The 19,536-nt window shown below is 44.6% G+C and overlaps 2 protein-coding genes across 2 annotated transcripts in view; both read right to left on the bottom strand.

The window, feature by feature from the left end:
- Nucleotides 1-804, bottom strand: part of ndrg2 (NDRG family member 2) — a 39,698-nt gene extending 38,894 nt beyond the window's left edge. The window contains exon 1 of the mRNA XM_061960836.1: nt 572-804. The gene's annotated coding sequence lies outside the window, so the exon portion shown is untranslated. The remainder of the gene's footprint in view (nt 1-571) is intronic.
- Nucleotides 805-12,643: 11,839 nt separating this feature from the next.
- LOC133605826 (FH1/FH2 domain-containing protein 1) lies at nt 12,644-17,737 on the bottom strand. Its single transcript, XM_061959136.2, has 10 exons — nt 17,651-17,737; nt 16,568-16,661; nt 16,084-16,430; nt 15,877-16,017; nt 15,634-15,816; nt 14,330-14,449; nt 14,105-14,266; nt 13,779-14,032; nt 13,336-13,706; nt 12,644-13,259 (listed from the first exon to the last, which is right to left on the bottom strand). The coding sequence occupies exons 1-10, from the start codon at nt 17,735-17,737 to the stop codon at nt 13,231-13,233; spliced, it is 1,788 nt and encodes a 595-aa protein (XP_061815120.1). The 3' UTR covers nt 12,644-13,230.
- Nucleotides 17,738-19,536: the final 1,799 nt, after the last annotated feature.

Below are 19,536 nucleotides of genomic sequence, written 5' to 3'. Positions count from 1 at the left end.
GATGTGTGCACAGCAACTGCTGCACACTTGTAAATCTGTGTTGGGACACTGCTCGGCTCGGACCGCCAGCTGTCCAGCTCAGATTAGCGGGCCTTCGGGTGGTGACGTAACACACTCCCAACTAGTGTGACACAACACAACACACAACCCAAGTGTCCCCACACTGTTGTATATTTCTGGGTGGGCCTTCACCCTATGAGCTCAGTCACGCAGCTCTTGTGTAAACACTCCCTCGGACCAGCAGGAGACTCGGCTGTGTTGCGTTGCCAGTGGAACGCCGAGGCAGAGGAATGCATTGTGTGCTCCCGTCGTGTGCGCGTAGACGGTGGCTCACAAATAATGCCTCTCGGGGCAACGCCACAGAGAAAGTGGAGCTCTCTTCAGCTTCCCCTGGACAACACAGCTCAACGACGGCTGGTGCGCTTATTCGGTCGTTCTAATCGAGTGCGTTGCGGTGCTTTTACGGTGATGAGATGTCATAATCGTCATGCCATCAAACACAGAACACAATGTGCTGTAAATGTATGCAGACAGGAAAAAACAAAGAAGAAATCAAAGCTGTGTTGCTTACTTTTCACCGTCTGCTTCCTCTCCTGATGATGGACTCCCGCTGCTCCAGGAAGCCGCTGCACGGTGGTCCTGACGGGCCCCTTGACGCTGACCTTTTCACCCTTCTACCACAGACACACACGCACGAACATGCCTTTTGGGGGCAATATTATTTCCCAAAAGGCGCTGATTCAAGTTCACGTCCAAAAATAACCCCTCTCTTCGCAACCATCCGCCGGTGCTCCATGTTGACATTTACTTTATCAGGCGTTGAGCGACACTCTCCTCCACCATGGCTGCGCCGCAGATTTAATCCTTCAAAAAAAAAAAATCATGTATAAATGAAATATGAAGCACAATGCTTGCGTTTGCAAGCACGACTCAAAGATCATAAGCACCATGCTGTAATTAGAAATATGCTGCTTAATAAAGTTAGAGCGGGCCTTTTTTGGCTCAATCAGACAGAAGTTCCCCTTTTGCATTTATTACCTCTTTCAAAAGAGGGCAGTGTTCGAGGCCCAATTAAAGTGGTAATGGCTGCACAACTTCCTGCTTTTACCCTGTTGGATTTTCACTTCCCCCACTCCATCGCTTCACACACACATTTGCGCACACACACACACACACACATGCAAGCGTAGGGCACTATCATGTCCTATGAAGGCCCTGTGGGTTTTGTTTGATACTGCAACCCAAAAGAACATCAGAAATAGCTCCACTTTGAGCATGCGTCACACACGTCCTCTTTAGCGGCGCCTCAGTGAACAAAGCGGCTTTGGCGAAGGAAGGTGGCGGATGGGTTTAGGGGAGGGGGGTGCTTAGGAAGTGTTTGTAGCAGCAGAAGATGTGAAAGTTACGGATTCTCCTCAGAGATGATGGAAGGCTATGCTGTCACTGTCAGTGAGTGTTTATAGCATCAGGGGCAGCTGCAGAACAGAATGGGGTGGGGGGATGATGGGGGGGTGTTATTGTTTATTTTCCTGCGGCGCTATAGCGTGGGGGGAAGGTGTGATTTGCCAACTGCGGTGTGACATCACAACTCGGTGGCTGACCTACTTAAAGTGGCCGTGACGTCAGATCTGTCTGCACGGTTCTGTAACCCCGCCCCCACTTCCTTGTGATTCATCTAAAATTGCCAATAGCCTCATTTTCCAAAACATGAAAGCTCGGCTCATCTATATTTATGCAGTGGCGCCATATGGAGTGAAGCATCACATATTTTAGGGCGGATCACTGCGTTATTGAACAACAACATGCACAAAGAAACACAATAATAACACTTAGCCTAAGGCAGTGGTCGGCAACCCAAAATGTTGAAAGAGCCATATTGGACCATAAATACAAAAAAAAAAATCTGTAAAATGTAAAGCCTTATATAAGTGGTATAATGAAGGCAACACATGATTAAGTTAAAGTACCAACGATTGTCACACACACACTAGGTGTGGCGAAATTATTCTCTGCATTTGACCCATCACCCTTGATCACCCCCTGGAAGGTGAGGGGAGCAGTGGGCAGCAGCGGTGGCCACGCCCGGGAATCATTTTTGGTGATTTAACCCCCAATTCCAACCCTTGATGCTGAGTGCCAAGCAGGGAGGTAACGGGTCCCATTTTTATAGTCTTTGGTATGACTCGGCCGGGGTTTGAACTCACAACCTACCAATCTCAGGGCGTACACTCTAACCACTAGATGTAAGTGTCTATATTAGCTATTTTAACCGACTATCAAAATGACGTTGTGTCGCAGGCTGATGCAAATCTTCGTTGACAGACATGTTGAAATGTAATATTTATTCTCCACATTTTTACAACATTGGAAAACATTACTAAAACATAGGCTTTTCAGATGGTGTGATAAGTCCTGGAAATGACTGGCTTAGAATGGCCAAAGGTAAAGACGTGTGTGTTCAAGTTGAAGGAAACGGAAACTACAAATAAAATGACCTCAAATATACCTAAAATACGAGGCATAATGATGCATTATGTACATACAGCGAGCATAAATAGTAGGTTAGCATCGATTAGCTTGCAGTCATGCAGTGACCAAATATGTCTGATTAGCACTCCGCACAAGTCAATAACATCAACAAAGCTCACCTTTGTGGATTCACGCACAGCATAAGACGTTTGATGGACAAATAGAGACAAAGAAGGAGTGGCATAAAACACGTCTTTCTGTGGCAGCATCAAGGAAAGTTGTACATGTAAACAAACTACAGTGCGTTCAAGGACTTACGAAATTAGGACAAAATGGCGCGCGCCAAATACTCTCATCAGTGAGGCATGTTTAATGTAAACCGTGGGATTTCTAACAATTAGGAAGGTTTGTGTCATGTTTGTCCTCCTACAGAAAGCATATTAAAACAAAACAAAAAAATGTTTTTCCCTCATCTTTTTCCATTTTCATACATTTTTGAAAAAGCTCCAGGGAGCCACCAGGGCGGCGCTAAAGAGCCGCTTGTGGCTCGAAAGCAGCACGTTGCCGACCCCCGGCCTAAAGGATGCAAAAATTAGCAGTGTTGCTCAAAATCCGACCCCCTTTATGTAGTTATTTTTATTGGGATGTTTGTTTGTTTGATAGTTTTAATTAGCATGCAGATGCCTTCAGAACAAAATGAAATATATGGCCACTCTGAAATTTTTTTTTGCTCTGTACCAGTATTGACCTCTATTTTATTTATTTTTTTAAAGTAGTATGAGTCATGCAGCACAAAAAAATATGTGATCTTGATTCACACTAACATGCAATCTAATTAGATTCACACTAACATGCAATCTAATTAGATTGCAAGATGGCAGCGCGCACAGACGCAGCGGCTTACGGCTCTCCATTTCAGTGCTCTTTCTTCCTTCTTTTCTTCATGTTTTTTTTCCTTTTGTGCCCCACCTGTACTGCAAACACCCGGTACACCCGCCAGTCACTCTTGGATATCGGTAACTCGCACCAGATATCTGTTTCGAGCGACTTTCACCACGAGCACAACATCCCAGATGACATAGCGAGAGCACAGGGCTCTCCGTGGTTTGTTGTCGGGTCTGGGAGACGGCGCAGACGGAGGAGGGAGAGGAAGCAGAAGCGTGGCCGCAGGTCCGGCGTCTTGCTCAGGCTTAGGAAACAACCCCACAAGCCACCTCTACCGAGCCTGTTCCTCTCTAATGCCAGATCCCTTGTACAGAAGATGGACGACCTGGAGTTACAACTTGCTGGAAACCGCTATGTTCGGGACTGTTGTGCTATGATTATCACCGAAACCTGGCTTCACCCGGAAATACCCGATGCTAGCATGCAGCTAGCCGGACGCACTCTGCTCCGCCGGGACAGAACTAAGGACTCCGGTAAGAGCAGAGGAGGGGGGCTCTGTATCTACGTGCATGAGAACTGGTGCAACAACGGGACAATCACTGAACAGCACTGTTGCCCGGACGTGGAGTACATGTCTGTTAGATGTCGGCCTTTTTTTCTCCCGAGAGAGCTGTCTGTTGTTATCATCACGGCTGTGTATATTCCACCGGACGCCAAAGTAAACACAGCGCTCTCTCTTCTGCTGAACACCGTCAACGAACAGCAGCGGGCCCACCCCGACGGTGTTCATATCATAGCAGGGGATTTTAATAAGGCCAATCTGAAGACTGTACTCCCTAAGTTCTACCAGCACGTGAAGTGTTCTACAAGGGGCAAGAACACCCTGGACCACGTGTATACCAACATAAAGCACGCGTACAGAGCTACACCCCTCCCCCAGCTTAGACAGTCAGACCATCTTTCCCTCCTGCTCTCTCCTACCTACACCCCCATCAGACGCCAGGCCAGGCCTATCACAAAGACTGTTATGACCTGGCCTGACGATGCACTCCCCAAACTTCAGGACTGCTTCCAACACACAGACTGGGACCTCTTCCAACAACAGGAGCTGGATACAGCCACAGGAACGGTGCTGGACTACATAAAGTTCTGCATCGGGAATGTGACTGTGGAAAAAACCATCCGGGTTTACCCCAACAAGAAACCCTGGATGACCAGCCAGGTCCGCACACTCCTCAGGGCCCGCGACGCAGCCTTCAGGTCAGGGGACAGGGCACTGTACAGTGTTGCTAGAGCCGACCTGAAGAGAGGGATTAAAAAAGCAAAGGCGGACCACAGGAGGTGCATATAGTCCCATCTGTCCAGCAAAAACTCACGGGAGGTGTGGCGGGGCATTCATGACATCACGAACTTCAGAGGCTGCAATATGACAACTGCGGATCAGAGTGCGACACTGGCAGAGGAGCTTAACTGTTTCTTTGCCCGTTTCGAAACCCCCCAGCGACACTCATCTGCTCCAGCCCTGCCCCCGCCCCCACCGGGCTCCGGCGCCACTCCACTCACTGTACAGGAGCACAGTGTCAGACGAGTGCTCCTGGCTGTGAACCCCAGGAAGGCTACCGGACCAGACGGAGTACCTGGAAAGGTGCTCAGGACGTGCGCCCACCAGCTCGCTCCCCCCCTCACCAGGATCTTCAACCTCTCCCTGGCTCAGGCAGTCATCCCATCCTGCCTGAAGTCATCTACAATAATCCCGGTGCCGAAGAAGTCTCCCATCACCAGCCTGAATGATTACCGACCAGTGGCCCTCACTCCGGTAATCATGAAGTGCTTCGAGCGACTTGTTCTCCAGCACATCAAGGACCATATCCCTCCAGACTTCGACCCCCACCAGTTCGCATACCGGGCGAACAGGTCCACAGAGGACGCCATCGCTGTTGCTCTCCACTCTGCTCTGAACCACCTGGAGCAGCAGCAGAGCTACGTCCGGATGCAGAGCTACGCCTGGATAAGGGACTTCCTAACGGACCGACCCCAGAATGTGAGACTTGGCCCGCACCTCTCATCCTCCCGCACGCTGAGCATCGGCTCCCCACAGGGCTGTGTGCTGAGCCCCCTCCTCTACTGCCTTTACACCCATGACTGCAGTCCGGCCCACAGTGACAACCTTACCGTCAAGTTTGCCGACGATACCACAGTGGTCGGGCTCATCTCCAGGGGTGACAAGGCTGCCTACAGAGAGGAGGTCCTGAAGCTGACGGCCTGGTCTTCGGAGAACAACTTCGCTCTCAACACCAGCAAGACCAGAGAGATCATCGTCGACTTCAGGAGGAGCAGCACCGACCCTGCCCCCCTCTACATCAACGGCGAGCGTGTAGAGAGGGTCCACACCTTCAGGTACCTTGGAGTCCACATCTCTAATGACTTCTCCTGGACAGTCAACACCACATCAATCATCAAGAAGGCTCAGCAGCGGCTACACTTCCTTAGAGTCCTCAGGAAGTACAACCTGAAGCCTGACCTGCTGCTGACCTTCTACCGCTCGTCCATCGAGAGCCTGCTGACCTACTGTATTACGGTATGGTACGGCAGCTGCACTGCAGCAGACAGGGAGAGGCTGCAAAGAGTGGTCAAGACGGCTCAGAAGATCATCGGCCGCCCTCTCCCCTCTCTGACGGACATCTACACCTCCCGCTGCCTCAACAGAGCCAGTGCCATCATCAAAGACAGCACCCACCCTGGCTCTGACCTGTTCCACCTGCTGCCCTCTGGGAAGCGCTACAGGTGCATTAAAACCAAAACAAACAGGCTAAAGAACAGCTTCTTCCCCAGGGCCATAACCATCCTGAACGGACTGCCCCATTGTCCCTCATAACTGCCTTCTCTTCGGTGCAATAACCCATTCCACCAACAACCCTGTTTTTGTTTTGTTTTTTCATGTATATATTCATTTCACACCATATTCATTGCACTTCTACATTTTTTAATTTTTTATATATTTGCACATTGTTTTTCTAGCATGCACACATCGCACTGTATGGAATGGCCTCAATCTCGTTACCTTGCGTAATGACAATAAAGCTGATTCTGATTCTGATTCTGATTCTGATTTGTAAATTATAGATTTTATTTTTTTGGATTATTTTACTTAACAAGCTTCACCACGAACAAAAGCTGCCATTTTACATACGGACATTACATCGACTGACTGGGTCTCCTCACTCTCGCATCTCCCAGCGAGCCTCGGCAGACAGGGCAAGTTGGCTTCACCACCCATAGGCCAGCAAGGCACGTGCTTCCCATACTTGCCAACCCTCCCGGATTTTCCGGGATACTCCCGAAATTCAGCGCCTCTCCCGAAAACCTCCCGGGACAAATTTTCTCCCGAAAATCTCCCAAAATCCATGCGGACCTGAGTGACGTGTCGACAGCCTGTTTTCACGTCCGCTTTCCCACAATATAAACAGCGTGCCTGCCCAATGACGTTATAACTGTAGAATGATCGAGGACGAGTTCTTGGTTTCTTATGTGGGTTTATTGTTAGGCAGTTTCATTAACGTCCTCCCAGTGCGGCAACAACACACAACAACATCAGTCACGTTTTCGTCTACCGTAAAGCAGTTTGTCTGCCGTAAGCAGCAATGTTGTGACACTTTTAAACAGGACAATACTGCCATCTATTGTACATGCATATGTGACATTAACATCTAGGGCTTTTAGAGAGTGCACAACTGCGCACACAACAAGGAGACGAAGCAGAATGCATCATCAGAGAGGGTATTCAGCATGGTTAGAAAAATAGTGACAGAGAATAGAACAAGGATGGACAATTCAACCCTTAACTCAACAATGAGTAGATGAGTGTTATGTGTGTGTATATGTGTAAATAAATGAACACTGAAATTCAAGTATTTCTCTTATTTATATATATACTGTATATACACATACAATAAAATCAATATATATAGCTAGAATTCACTGAAAGTCAAGTATTTCTTATATATATATATATATATATATATATATATATATATATATATATATATATATATATATATATACATATATATATATATATATATATATGAAATACTTGACTATATATATATATATATATATATATATATATATGAAATACTTGACTTGGTGAATCCTAGCTGTAAATATACTGCCTCCCCTCTTAACCACGCCCCCCCCACCCCCACCCCCGACCATGACCCCCCCCCCCCCCCCCCCCCACCTCCCGAAATCGGAGGTCTCAAGGTTGGCAAGGCACGTGCTTCCTATCATCCATCAGCTTGTGGAAGACGCAATTGCATAAATAAATATGTTTTTTATTGCATGCCTGACTATATTGTGGTGTGAAAAGCATTCCACGTTTTTAACTTGATGGGTTTTGTTGGCCTTAAATTCCCTGTCATCCGTCCTTCCGGGACCTCCCATGAAGACAGAAAGACTTCCCATTGGAAGTTTCATTAATGCAGAGCAAGGCAATAAGGAATCTAAATAATTGCAATGATAATAATAATTTAAAAAAAGTGTCATTTCTTCAAAACGAAAGCACATGGCCCTGAACATGGTGTGTCAATGTGTGTGTGCGTGCATGGTCGTAACTACCATTGAGGACACCAAGGTCGTGTCCTAGGTATTTTTTTAAGTGACAAAAAGATGATATGGCTGACTGCAAATATACTTTATGGACATTGTGTGTGCAGTGCATGCGGTAGTTCATCTTTTCTCAATATATAATCTTTGGTCATGCAGAGCCCGCTACAGCTCCAGACAATTGTTAACGCAATTAAGTCCACTTTTACTTTAAAAATCATCCGATCTGAAACGTGCTGTCAACACGCGCTCTGCTTAGAGGGCTTCCATTTACGCTTGGCCCCTGTTTTGTTTGACAAAGCGCATGTTGAATTTTAAGGCCCTTATATGAAATATCACCCCAAATGTATTCCTGGCCACATAGTGCTCTAGTACTGATTAGAATACGAAGATAGATATCCCCGTTTAACTGCCGGTGGCCTGCGTCACTCATACTAGAAATATAAAGCACAAGGTCTTGGGTTCAAAACAATGTCGGAAAAGAAATGGTGTAAAGTTTTTAAACGGATAATTTAATGATAGCAAAATGGTTTAATACGCTAAACTTCAGCGTAGTATTTAAAAAAGGGGATTGTTCATTAAGTTGCTCAAGGTAATATTATTCATAAAGTGCTGGGATACGTGATTTCAGCCTTTCAAAGCTCTTCTTAGCCCACCTTGCAATTTTTGACCTCGGTATTTGTCAAATCCTATGTGTGTGTGTGTGTGTGTGTGTGTGTGTGTGTGTGTCATGATTTTACATGACAGTTAATACTTTATTGTATTATGTTTTATTTCCTGTCCAGTGCTCGTCTGGCTCCCTCACCTGTCCTTGGTTGGCAATCAAGACACACCTGTCCCTAGTTGCCAATCAAGATGCTTATTATGTCAGCCCTTTCCTCTGGAATGTTTGCTTTGTACATCAGTGTGCTGCATAGCTTTTCCTAAATGCTCCCTGCGCCCGGTTGCTTTTTTTCATGCACTTTCATGACACAACGTTGTGTCACCTGCACTTTGCCTGCTGTCTCTGCATCCTTGTTTCTGGACCAACAGCATCCAACTCACGATACATATTGCATTATCAATAATTATTTTAAATTGTGGACTAAACATATTCAGAAAAAAATTGGAAATCATACATATTTTTGATTTGAAATTATTTAATAATTCACAGAAAAATCATTTATTATTTTCTGGAATTAATGAGTTAGGCTTTGTGTGATATTCTAAAGCAGTGGTTCTCAAATGGGGGTACGCGTACCCCTGGGGGTACTTGAAGGTATGCCAAGGGGTACGTGAGATTTTTTTTTAAATATTCTAAAAATAGCAACAATTCAAAAATCCTCTATAAATATATTTATTGAATAATACTTCAACAAAATATGAATGTAAGTTCATAAACTCAGTGTGGAAATGTTCCATAAATATTGATGTTAAAGATGTCTTTTTTTGTGAAGAAATGTTTAGAATTAAGTTCATCAATCCAGATGGATCTCTATTACAATCCCCAAAGAGGGCACTTACTTCAATGTGTAGAAATCTTTATTTATAATTGATTCACTTGTTAATTTTTCAACAAGTTTTTAGTTATTTTTATATCTTTTTTTCTAAATAGTTCAAGAAAGACCACAACAAATGAGCAATATTTTGCACTGTTATACAATTTAATTAGTCAGAAACTGATGACATAGTGCTGTATTTTACTTCTTTATCTCTTTTTTTTCCAACCAAAAATGCTTTGCTCTGATTAGGGGGTACTTGAATTAAAAAAAAATGTTCACAGGGGGTACATCACTGAAAAAAGGTTGAGAACCACTGTTCTAAAGTATAACTTTTTTAAACAAAACTAACTAAAACCAATGCCTAGTACCTTTATTTTGCATGCGGTGGAAAAGGAGTGGTTAGTGCATGTGCCTCACAATACGAAGGTCCTGAGTTCGAGTTCCTTGGGCTCGGGATCTTTCCGGGTGGAGTTTGCATGTTCTCCCCGTGATTGCGTGGGTTCCCAGCTCCAAAAACATGCACCTGGGGATAGGTTGATTGGCAACACTAAATTGGCCCTAGTGTGTGAATGTGAGTGTGAATGTTGTCTGTCTATCTGTGTTGGCCCAGTGATGAGGTGGCGACTTGTCCAGGGTGTACCCCGCCTTCCGCCCGAATGCAGCTGAGTTAGACTCCAGCACCCCCCGCGACCCCGAAAGGGACAAGCGGTAGAAAATGGATGGATGGATGGAAAAGGAGTTTCCTGCATAGTAAAGTTCTGAACTGCCAATAATCATTCGGTTATCATTATTATTATTACCGATATATCCTACTAACACAGAACGGAAAAGACAAGTATAGGACTTAGAAAAATGGAGGTGGAAAAAAGAGGAAGTTACTTTCCCATCTGCAATGGTGGCCTCAAGCACCTCTTTTCTCTTCTTCCTCTTGTGCTTCTTTTTCATGCTCATTTTGGTCCACTGAGCTCATGGAAGCCCGCTCATTTAAATTCACAACAGCTAGGGGCCGAGTCGCAGTGCAGAAAAAAAACATTTCAAACATATTAGGTGTTATCAAGACCAACTGGACACTTTGCACCATGCAGAGTGCAACAATATTGCTTTAGTGTGTGTAACAAGAAAAAAAGACTTTATACAAAAGTGTCAACATGTAGGAATGTTGGGCAGAGGAAACTGACAAAGTGCATCTCAACAGTTCTTGAACTAATAATTAAGCTTCAGGGCTAACAAACCCATGACTGATTGGTTGAGTCATTGATTCTGTCACATGTCAAAGTTTTTATCGACGGGTTTCAACATGGACTTTATAAACAAGTCAGATGTTGTACTGCCACCTGCTGGCTATAAAGGCGCATTGCAAGTATGTCATGCATGAACTCAGGTTATTGTTGATTCGTATTATTGTTTAGTTTCACACCAACACTATATATTTTACATAAAGCAGTAGAGTTGTTCACATATGTACACATGTAGACGTATCTACGATAACAACAAAAAAGTACACTTTTTGTATCCTTATCATAATGGGTGAACATTAATGACAAAAGCAGTCGTTAATCTTACAGGAACCTCGTTGAAAAAAACATGTGTTTGAAAGCACTAAAAACACTGAACATAATCATAAATAAAAATTAATAAAAAGTAAGTAGTCTACCAAGGCGTTTTTAAACAGAAGCCAGCAACAGAGTGGTCACGCTCACCTCGCGATGAAGTCTTCTCTGATTGGATAAGCCAACTATGTTGCGTGTCTATGGCCTTCATCAATTGGTCGATACGCTTATTTGCCTCATGACGGAGGAACCCGGAAAACTATTTTTAATACTTGGTGTTATATTGCTAAATTTAACATCGACCACATTTCACAGCTGTAGAACGCATTATAATCATTCTATTCTATACATAATGGGGAAAACTCAGAGCAACCGCTAGTCCAGTGTTTTTCAACCTTTTTTGAGGCAAGGCACGTTTTTTTCATTAAAAAATCCCGGAGGCACACCACCAGCAGAACACTTTAAAAAATTAAACTCCACCAGGTCGTCGTGCCTTATTTTGAGTCTGTTGGTGTTTTTCTGTGTAATGCTTTAGTTTTTGTCTTGCGCTGTTATTCTGGTGGCCCTTCCTGTTTTGTTGGTGTTTTCCTGTACCAGCTTCATGTCCTCCTTTGAGCGCTATTCCCCGCACCTGCTTTGGGTTAGCAAGCACAGCTATTTAAGTTGTTGCTATCCTTCTTTGTGTGGACATTGTTGATTGTCATGTCACGTACGGACGTACTTTGTGGACGCCGTAAGTTTTTGCTGTCGTCCAGCATTCTGTTTCTGTTTACCTTGTAGCCAGTTCAGTTTTACTTTTGTTTTGCATAGCCATCCCTATTCTTAATAATAATAATAATAATAACTGGGATTTATATAGCGCTTTTCTAAGTACCCAAAGTCGCTTTACATGTAGAACCCATCAATCATTCACACCTGGTGGTGGTAAGCTACTTTCATAGCCACAGCTGCCCTGGGGTAGACTGACGGAAGCGTGGCTGCAATTTGCGGCAACGGCCCCTCCGACCACCACCTATCATTCATCATTCAATTCACGGTGTGAGTGGCACCGGGGGCAAAGGGTGAAGTGTCCCGCCCAAGGACACAACGGCAGCGATTTTTTGGATGGTAAGAGGCGGGGAGCGAACTTGCAACCCTCAGGTTTCTGGCACGGTTGCTCTACCCACTACGCCATGCCGCTTCATTTCCCTTTTCTTTTGTTCATTTTTGGTTTAAGCATTACATACCTTTTTACCTGCACACTGCCTCCCGCTGTGGTCTGCATATTGGGATCACAACAAACCATCCTCGTCTCACATTCCGACTTTTACAAAGCAATGAACTACCTGCTGCCACATACTGATATGGAGTATTACATGGTTTTCCTGCTGAGCTCTACACAGCAAAGACACTAAGTAACGGCACATTATTTGCATATTACACTGCAAAAAGTCAGTGTTCAAAAACAAAAATACAAAAATTTGGGGTATTTTATTTGAACTAAGCAAAATGATCTGCCAATTGAACAAGAACATTTGGCTTGTCAAGACTTTCCAAAACAAGTAAAATTAGCTAACCTCAATGACCCAAAAATACCTTAAAATAAGTATATTCTTACTAATAACAAAGGTACTACTATATGAGTACGTATTTTCTATTGTTTCATTGAAAATAAAACAGCAAAGTTCATTTGGCTGTCATCTGTTTTAATATGAGACACAATTGTGTCAAAGTCATGATTTTTTTTTCATGCTTGAAATAAGAAATTGTTACTTTAAAAAAGTAGTTTTATACTTGTGAGTGTTGATGACACAGCTTTGCAACAGTTGATATTCTAGTTTCAAGCATGTTTTACTCAATATAGGTCATACAATCTCAGCAACAAGCTGTAATATCTTACTGAGATCATTTAGGACCAAAACCCTTAAAACAAGTAAAACACTCTAACATAAAATCTGCTTAGTGAGAAGAATTATCTTATCAGACAGAAAATAAGCAAATATCACCTTTATTTGAGATATTTAATCTTACTTAGATTTCAGTTTTTGCAGTGTATAATTATTGATTTGGTGAAGATGCATAATTTCCCACGGTACACCAGACAATATCTCACGGCACACTAGTGTGCCGCGGTACAGTGGTTGAAGAACACTGCGCTAGTCTATAGCTCTATGTCGTCTCAAGTTGTTGTATGTAAAGTTAACTGTTCAAACTATATATTTGAGATGTCACATCATCTGGTTAGCTCTCCACCAGCAGGGTTACCACTTCAATTTTGCTGAGAGTGGACCTGACAAGCAAAAAAAAATGTGCGCTTAGTAGGAATTTAAAACAACGGGAAAGATAATGGAGGATCTTAGCCTCACCTTGATTGTTTAGCATCCTCCTGCGGTGCCGAGGGAGCGTCACATCCAGCTTGGAGGTGAAATCGGTTGAAGTCAGCACGGCCTCCAGATTGCGGTGTTGCTCACTTTCCTGATTAAGTAACACAGAGCCTTGTTTCTTTGCAATTTTTGCCCGGTCGTGTGCTTGTACATGTTTTGGAGATGGTTTCCCTCTTCTTGCAGGAGTGTTTGGACTTGGACTTGCAGCTGCACGCTCCCTCTGAAGCAGAATGGTCTGCTGAGCGGCCCGGAACTCGAGAGAGAAGTTACTTATTGTTCTACAGAAGTCCTCTGCTCTGGTTTCTCGTGCCATTGCTTTAGAGTAACCCAGGAACAAGAGGAATGAGTGGAACCTGGAAATATTTATTTTGATTAATACACTCATCATGCTTACTGTACCTCAAACTAGCAGTAGGGTGACTCACCGGTTGACAACCCTGCGATGGACAGCTCTCAAGACCTTCATCCTGTCCTCACACTCCTTCAGGATATGGGAAAGCTTGTGACGGAGCGCCCCATTCTGTCCTAAGCGTTCACCTCCTCCCACTAACAGTCTCCTCTGCTCCCCCTTTGACAATTTACATTCCTCTGCTCTATCTAACATCTTCATCTGCTGCCATGAAACTCTGCAGACGTCACCGAGGTGGTCTAGATTGGCTTGGACCACGGAGTAGTCGCACTGTAAACATGGAGGAGGAGGAATTGCAGACCATTTGGTGTATCTTTAAAAACACAAACAATTGCACACCACCTTGCCAGCTTTGCTAACCGCTGTCAGTTCCGAGTAGAGATCCGAGGACTGTGGGTAGAGCTGCAACAGGAGCACGCATACATGATGCAGCAGAGGCTGGCGGGAACGTGTGTCCCTCACCTGGGACAGCTTGCCCAGGTAGCTCAACTCGAAACCGCGAGCCTGAGGCATGCAAGTCTATGCATAACACAGTATGGACCCCATTAGGGATTGCTTCCGTCTCACCTTACATCCGTTGAGGAAGTTACCAATGGCTAACACTGTCGCAAGAATGTGTCTGAAGGTCTCGCTAGCTACCAGCTGCTCCATGGCCACTTTCAGGTGGAAGAGTGGCTCGGCGATCTCCTAAAAAGAGGCACAAACATAAAGCAGAGTGAAATGATTTAAAGGCCTACTGAAATGCGATTTTCTTATTCAAACGGGGATAGCAGGTCCATTCTATGTGTCATACTTGATCATTTCGCGATATTGCCATATTTTTGCTGAAAGGATTTAGTAGAGAACATCGACGATAAAGTTCGCAACTTTTGGTCGCTGATAAAAAAGCCTTGCCTGTACCGGAAGCAGCAGACGATAAGCACGTGACGTCACAGGTTGTGGAGCTCCTCACATCCGCACATTGTTTACAATCATGGCCACCAGCAGCGAGAGCGATTCGGACCGAGAAAGCGACGATTTCCCCATTAATTTGAGCGAGGATGAAAGATTTGTGAGAGTGAAGGACCAGAGGGCAGTGGGAGCGATTCATATAGGGAAGATGCTGTGAGAGGCGGGTGGAACCTGATATTCAGCTGGGAATGACTAAAACAGTAACTAAACACAAGACATACTCTATTAGCCACAACACAACCAGGCTTATATTTAATATGCCACAAATTAATCCCGCATAACAAACACCTCCCCCCTCCCGTCCATATAACCCGCCAATACAACTCAAACACCTGCACAACACATTCAATCCCACAGCCCAAAGTACCGTTCACCTCCCCAAAGTTCATACAGCACATATATTTCCCCAAAGTCCCCAAAGTTACGTACGTGACATGCACATAGCGGCACGCACGTACGGGCAAGCGATCAAATGTTTGGAAGCCGCAGCTGCATGCGTACTCACGGTACCGCGTCTGCATATCCAACTCAAAGTCCTCCTGGTAAGAGTCTCTGTTGTCCCAGTTCTCCACAGGCCAATGGTAAAGCTTGACTGTCATCGTATTACAAAAGATTCACCAACACAGATGTCCAGAATACTGAGGAATTTTGCGATGAAAACAGACGACTTAATAGCTGGCCACCATGCTGTCCCAAAATGTCCTCTGCAATCCGTGACGTCACGCGCAGGCGTCATCATACCGAGACGTTTTCAGCAGGATATTTTGCGCAAAATTTAAAATTGCATTTTAGTAAGCTAACCCGGCCGTATTGGCATGTGTTGCAATGTTAAGATTTCATCATTGATATATAAACTATCAGACTGCGTGATTGGTAGTAGTGGGTTTTCATTAGGCCTTTAAAGAGTGGTCGTCACTTACCTGTTCCAAAGAGTCGTAATCCAATGCGAAGGCCCATAGGTTAAGCCTGGAGCTCAGATGAGGGATTTCGCCCAAAGCCTGAAGGCAGAGCTCGGCTGTGGCCAGAGGGCAACTGGGGTTCTGAGTCTTAGCCTCTTTGATCAGACAGAGCTCTTCCTCGGTTGGGATAAGAGTTTGAAGCCGCTGCAGTGCACAACAAACTCTTCAGCAAAACAACATTAAGATTCAACCACTGGACTGTACCTGAATGTCCTCTCGGTCCAGCACACTGATGTCCATGCTGTATATAGCAGGGGGAAGGAGACGCAGGGGTGGCAGACGGCTCATGGTGATAGTGATGTTGTTACTCCTCGTCATTCCCAACACTGACACTACCGCTTGTTTCTGGGTCAAAAGACAGGAAGATAAGACATCACTTCATGATAGTACACAAGCCCTGACATCTCTTACCCGCTGCTCACAGGCCACACTCAAGCAGGTGCTTTTGCCCTTCCATTCAAACAGCAACTCCAGCCAATCCGTATCCAAGTGGACTGGCTCCAGTCCGGCCCAAATGGTCTGAGTTCCAAAGCGAGTCCTCCTGGGAAGTGGGACCAAACTCGGCAGAGCCCTCCAGTGAAGCTTCAGGGTGGCACATTTATTGGCAGCTCTCTTCGGGGTGGCTAGGAAGCGTTTTTGGTCGAGAGGAGGAGGAGGTGGTGGAGGCGTTAGAACACCATATAATCGTTCATCTGTAGAGTTGGTTCCTTCGTCTTCAGTGCTGTCCAGTTCTTCCTCATCCCAGAGGTCTGAGAAGTCTAAAGTGTTAAGGCAGAGGCGCGTGTTAGGCTTGAGGTGCCAATCCCACTTTGGGGGGCTATCCTTGGCTTGGTCTGACTCTTTCATGGTCACTTCACCATATTGAGGTGTTCTGGATGCACCCTGGATAAAGTACCTCTGGTCTTCAATGAATCACTGGAAATGTTTGACTTCAAATCTTCAATATCGCCCTGACGACTCTGCAGACATCTTTCTAGCTTTGTCTCCTTCTGAGAGAGAGAGAGAGCCCGTGCATCAGTCTTGCTTTATTTGAGTTGCACCCTTTCCCTTAATTTCCTTATCGGGCCTTCATCTCCTGTTTGTATTGCGGCTCGTACACACACAACCCAACACTATCCGCATTGCATCTGCTTCCCGCCCATAAAAGAGCTGCCTTTTTTCAATTCAACCTTGCATCACATTAATGCGCTTCCAGGACATTGCACCTCTTGAGAACTGCTCATTTTGACTAAAATTGATTCAAGACATGATGCCCAAGAAGCTGAATGATGTCCATTGGTGCAAAACACACATTTTATTGTCTTGTTCTTGAGATCAACTCGTTCATGGTCGACTTGCAGCCTTAATGAGCTTGGTTCCCTCCCTCGGTCATGCAGCCTCCCTCCCTTATCTTCTTTGGTGGCTCCAGGGACATTTCCAACAAAATGGGAATGCATGGCTGGTTCAACCAAACAAACTGTACAGATTTGGACAAATTCTGTATTGGCTTCACGATGTCATAGTGGTTGGTTTGGCTCACAGTCAGGTTTTGTCAGGGTACTAACGGCTTTCTCCTATAACGCAAAAACATGCAGGTTAGGTTGAGACCCTAAATTCTGTGCAGTTCTGTAATGGCACACCGCCAAATGTTTCTGTTCTTACAAATACTGAAATAACATTTATGCAATGTGTTGTGTTTTATCATTATCCTGCCTTCTCCTTTAATGTGATGTCTGCACCTGTGTATTCAGTCATTCGTCCTCGGCGAGGGGCGGACCTTGAGGCACACCTGCTAGCAACTAGCCCGCCAGTATTTAGGCTCGTCACTGACAGCTTGGCCTTGCTGGTTAATGTCTCCTGAACCTCTCTCGTGCATGCGCCTGCTTCACCTCGCCAGACCTGGTACGTTGTCGCTCCTTATTCCTGAATTCCCTAACCTCTTTTGTGTTTGTTTCCTAGCCTCACTGAGATAAAGAGGATTCTTTTGTTGGACTTTTGCCCTGCTCAGTGCGCCCTGGCCGTTTCTCCTGCCAACCACTGAGGAACCTATTTTGTCCATGTTACATGGTGTGCGCTTCTGCCCCATCGCCCTTAGTTATCCCTTTTGACTAATTAAATGTTTCCTTTTTGTAATTCTACCTTGTCTCCCGTCTCTGCATCCTGGGGTCACCCCCCTTGACCAAGACTGTAACACAATGTGCAATATTTTTTTAATGTAATGGTATGTGTGACGGCAGCACGGTGGAAGAGGGGTTAGTGCGTCTGCCTCACAATACGAAGGTCCTGAGTAGTCGTGAGTTCAATCCCGGCCTCGGGATCTTTCTGTGTGTAGTTTGCATGTTCTCCCCGTGACTGCGTGGGTTCCCTCCGGGTACTCCGGCTTCCTCCCACCTCCAAAGACATGCACCTGGGGATAGGTTGATTGGCAACACTAAATTGGCCCTAGTGTGTGAATGTGAGTGTGAATGTTGTCTGTCTATCTGTGTTGGCCCTGTGATGAGGTGGCGACTTGTCCAGGGTGTACACAGCCTTCCGCCCGATTGTAGCTGAGATAGGCTCCAGCGCCCCCCGCGACCCGAAGGGAATAAGCGGTAGAAAATGGATGGATGGATGGGTATGTGTGACAATATATATTAGAGATTTTTATTTGTATTGCACTGATGAATGGCATTTAATTTACTTGTTAACTATGATGAAATATGACAATAAAAAGATTCTATTCTATATTCTAAATTGGCCATCGCTGTGAATGTGAGTAAATGGTTGTGTGTGTGTCCTGTGATTAACAGGTGACCAGTCTAGGATGCACCCTACTTCTCATCCAAAGTCCACTGGGATAGACTCCTGACATCTTCTCGATTACAAAAAAATAAAACACACAACTCATAAAGACAAGTGGACAACAACTATACAATAGTAACATAGATCCTGTCAGGTTCTGCAATATTAAGTAGTTAGCCGTCTAACGATAAACCACTGTAAAATGTCAAACAGTTCAAAATATTAATTAGCGTAAAACGTGATTGATTGCCTCACTTTGAAAAACTCAGGGTGATACCGCTCATTTTCTTAAAAAGTCACTAGCGCACTAATCGCTAACTAGCTTGAATGCTAACATGAATAGACACATACGGTAGATTTTTTTTTTAAATGGTAATAGATTTCTGCGTGTGTATAATAACTTTGTGATCACATTCAACAATACCATGATTATAATGATAACCGTCATAATTTTGGTCACAAAAAGCATGATATTAAATTTTCATATAGTTAACGTCACTATAAATAATACATAACTTTCATTGACTATCAATAAAATTTTACTTATTCATGTTTGTTCAACACCTTTTTTTTATTTCACACATAAAGACAAATTAATTTAAACATGGGAACGTTATGGTGTGGATAAACTATCAGTAATAAACATGAAGAAGGGGTAGTATTAAATATAAATTTTGCTTCTTCCTGCTCCTTTTCAGATATGTTGAACAAATAAATCATTACCATAACCATAATAACATATGCTTGTTTGTTACATATTCCTGAAGAGGTGGCCATTTTAGACTTTGGTCTGCTCTTGTCTCTGGCCATGCTCCTCCCACCCCAGCAGACGATGGCGTGGAACACCGCAGACGCCACCACAGTGTATATGTTTTTTTGTTTTGTTTTTTTTACTTTTGTGGCTGTGTGTAAAAGTGGCTGGTTGCATCAGCTCTGCTCTTTTAATGTCTTTAATGTCCTTTGTGTTCTTTGATGCTTCCCTCTTACACACATGTTTATGTGCGCGATGGCTATGACGGTTGTGTTTTTTCCTTGGCCCCAGTCTGAACCCCCTCTCCAGGGGCCCAGGCTTAGACTGAATATTTGTTTTTTTCATCGTTTACC

This window comes from Nerophis lumbriciformis, linkage group LG05 (assembly GCF_033978685.3).
Source record: "Nerophis lumbriciformis linkage group LG05, RoL_Nlum_v2.1, whole genome shotgun sequence".
NCBI lineage: Eukaryota > Metazoa > Chordata > Actinopteri > Syngnathiformes > Syngnathidae > Nerophis > Nerophis lumbriciformis.
This window is presented reverse-complemented; position numbering and strand designations above follow the sequence as displayed.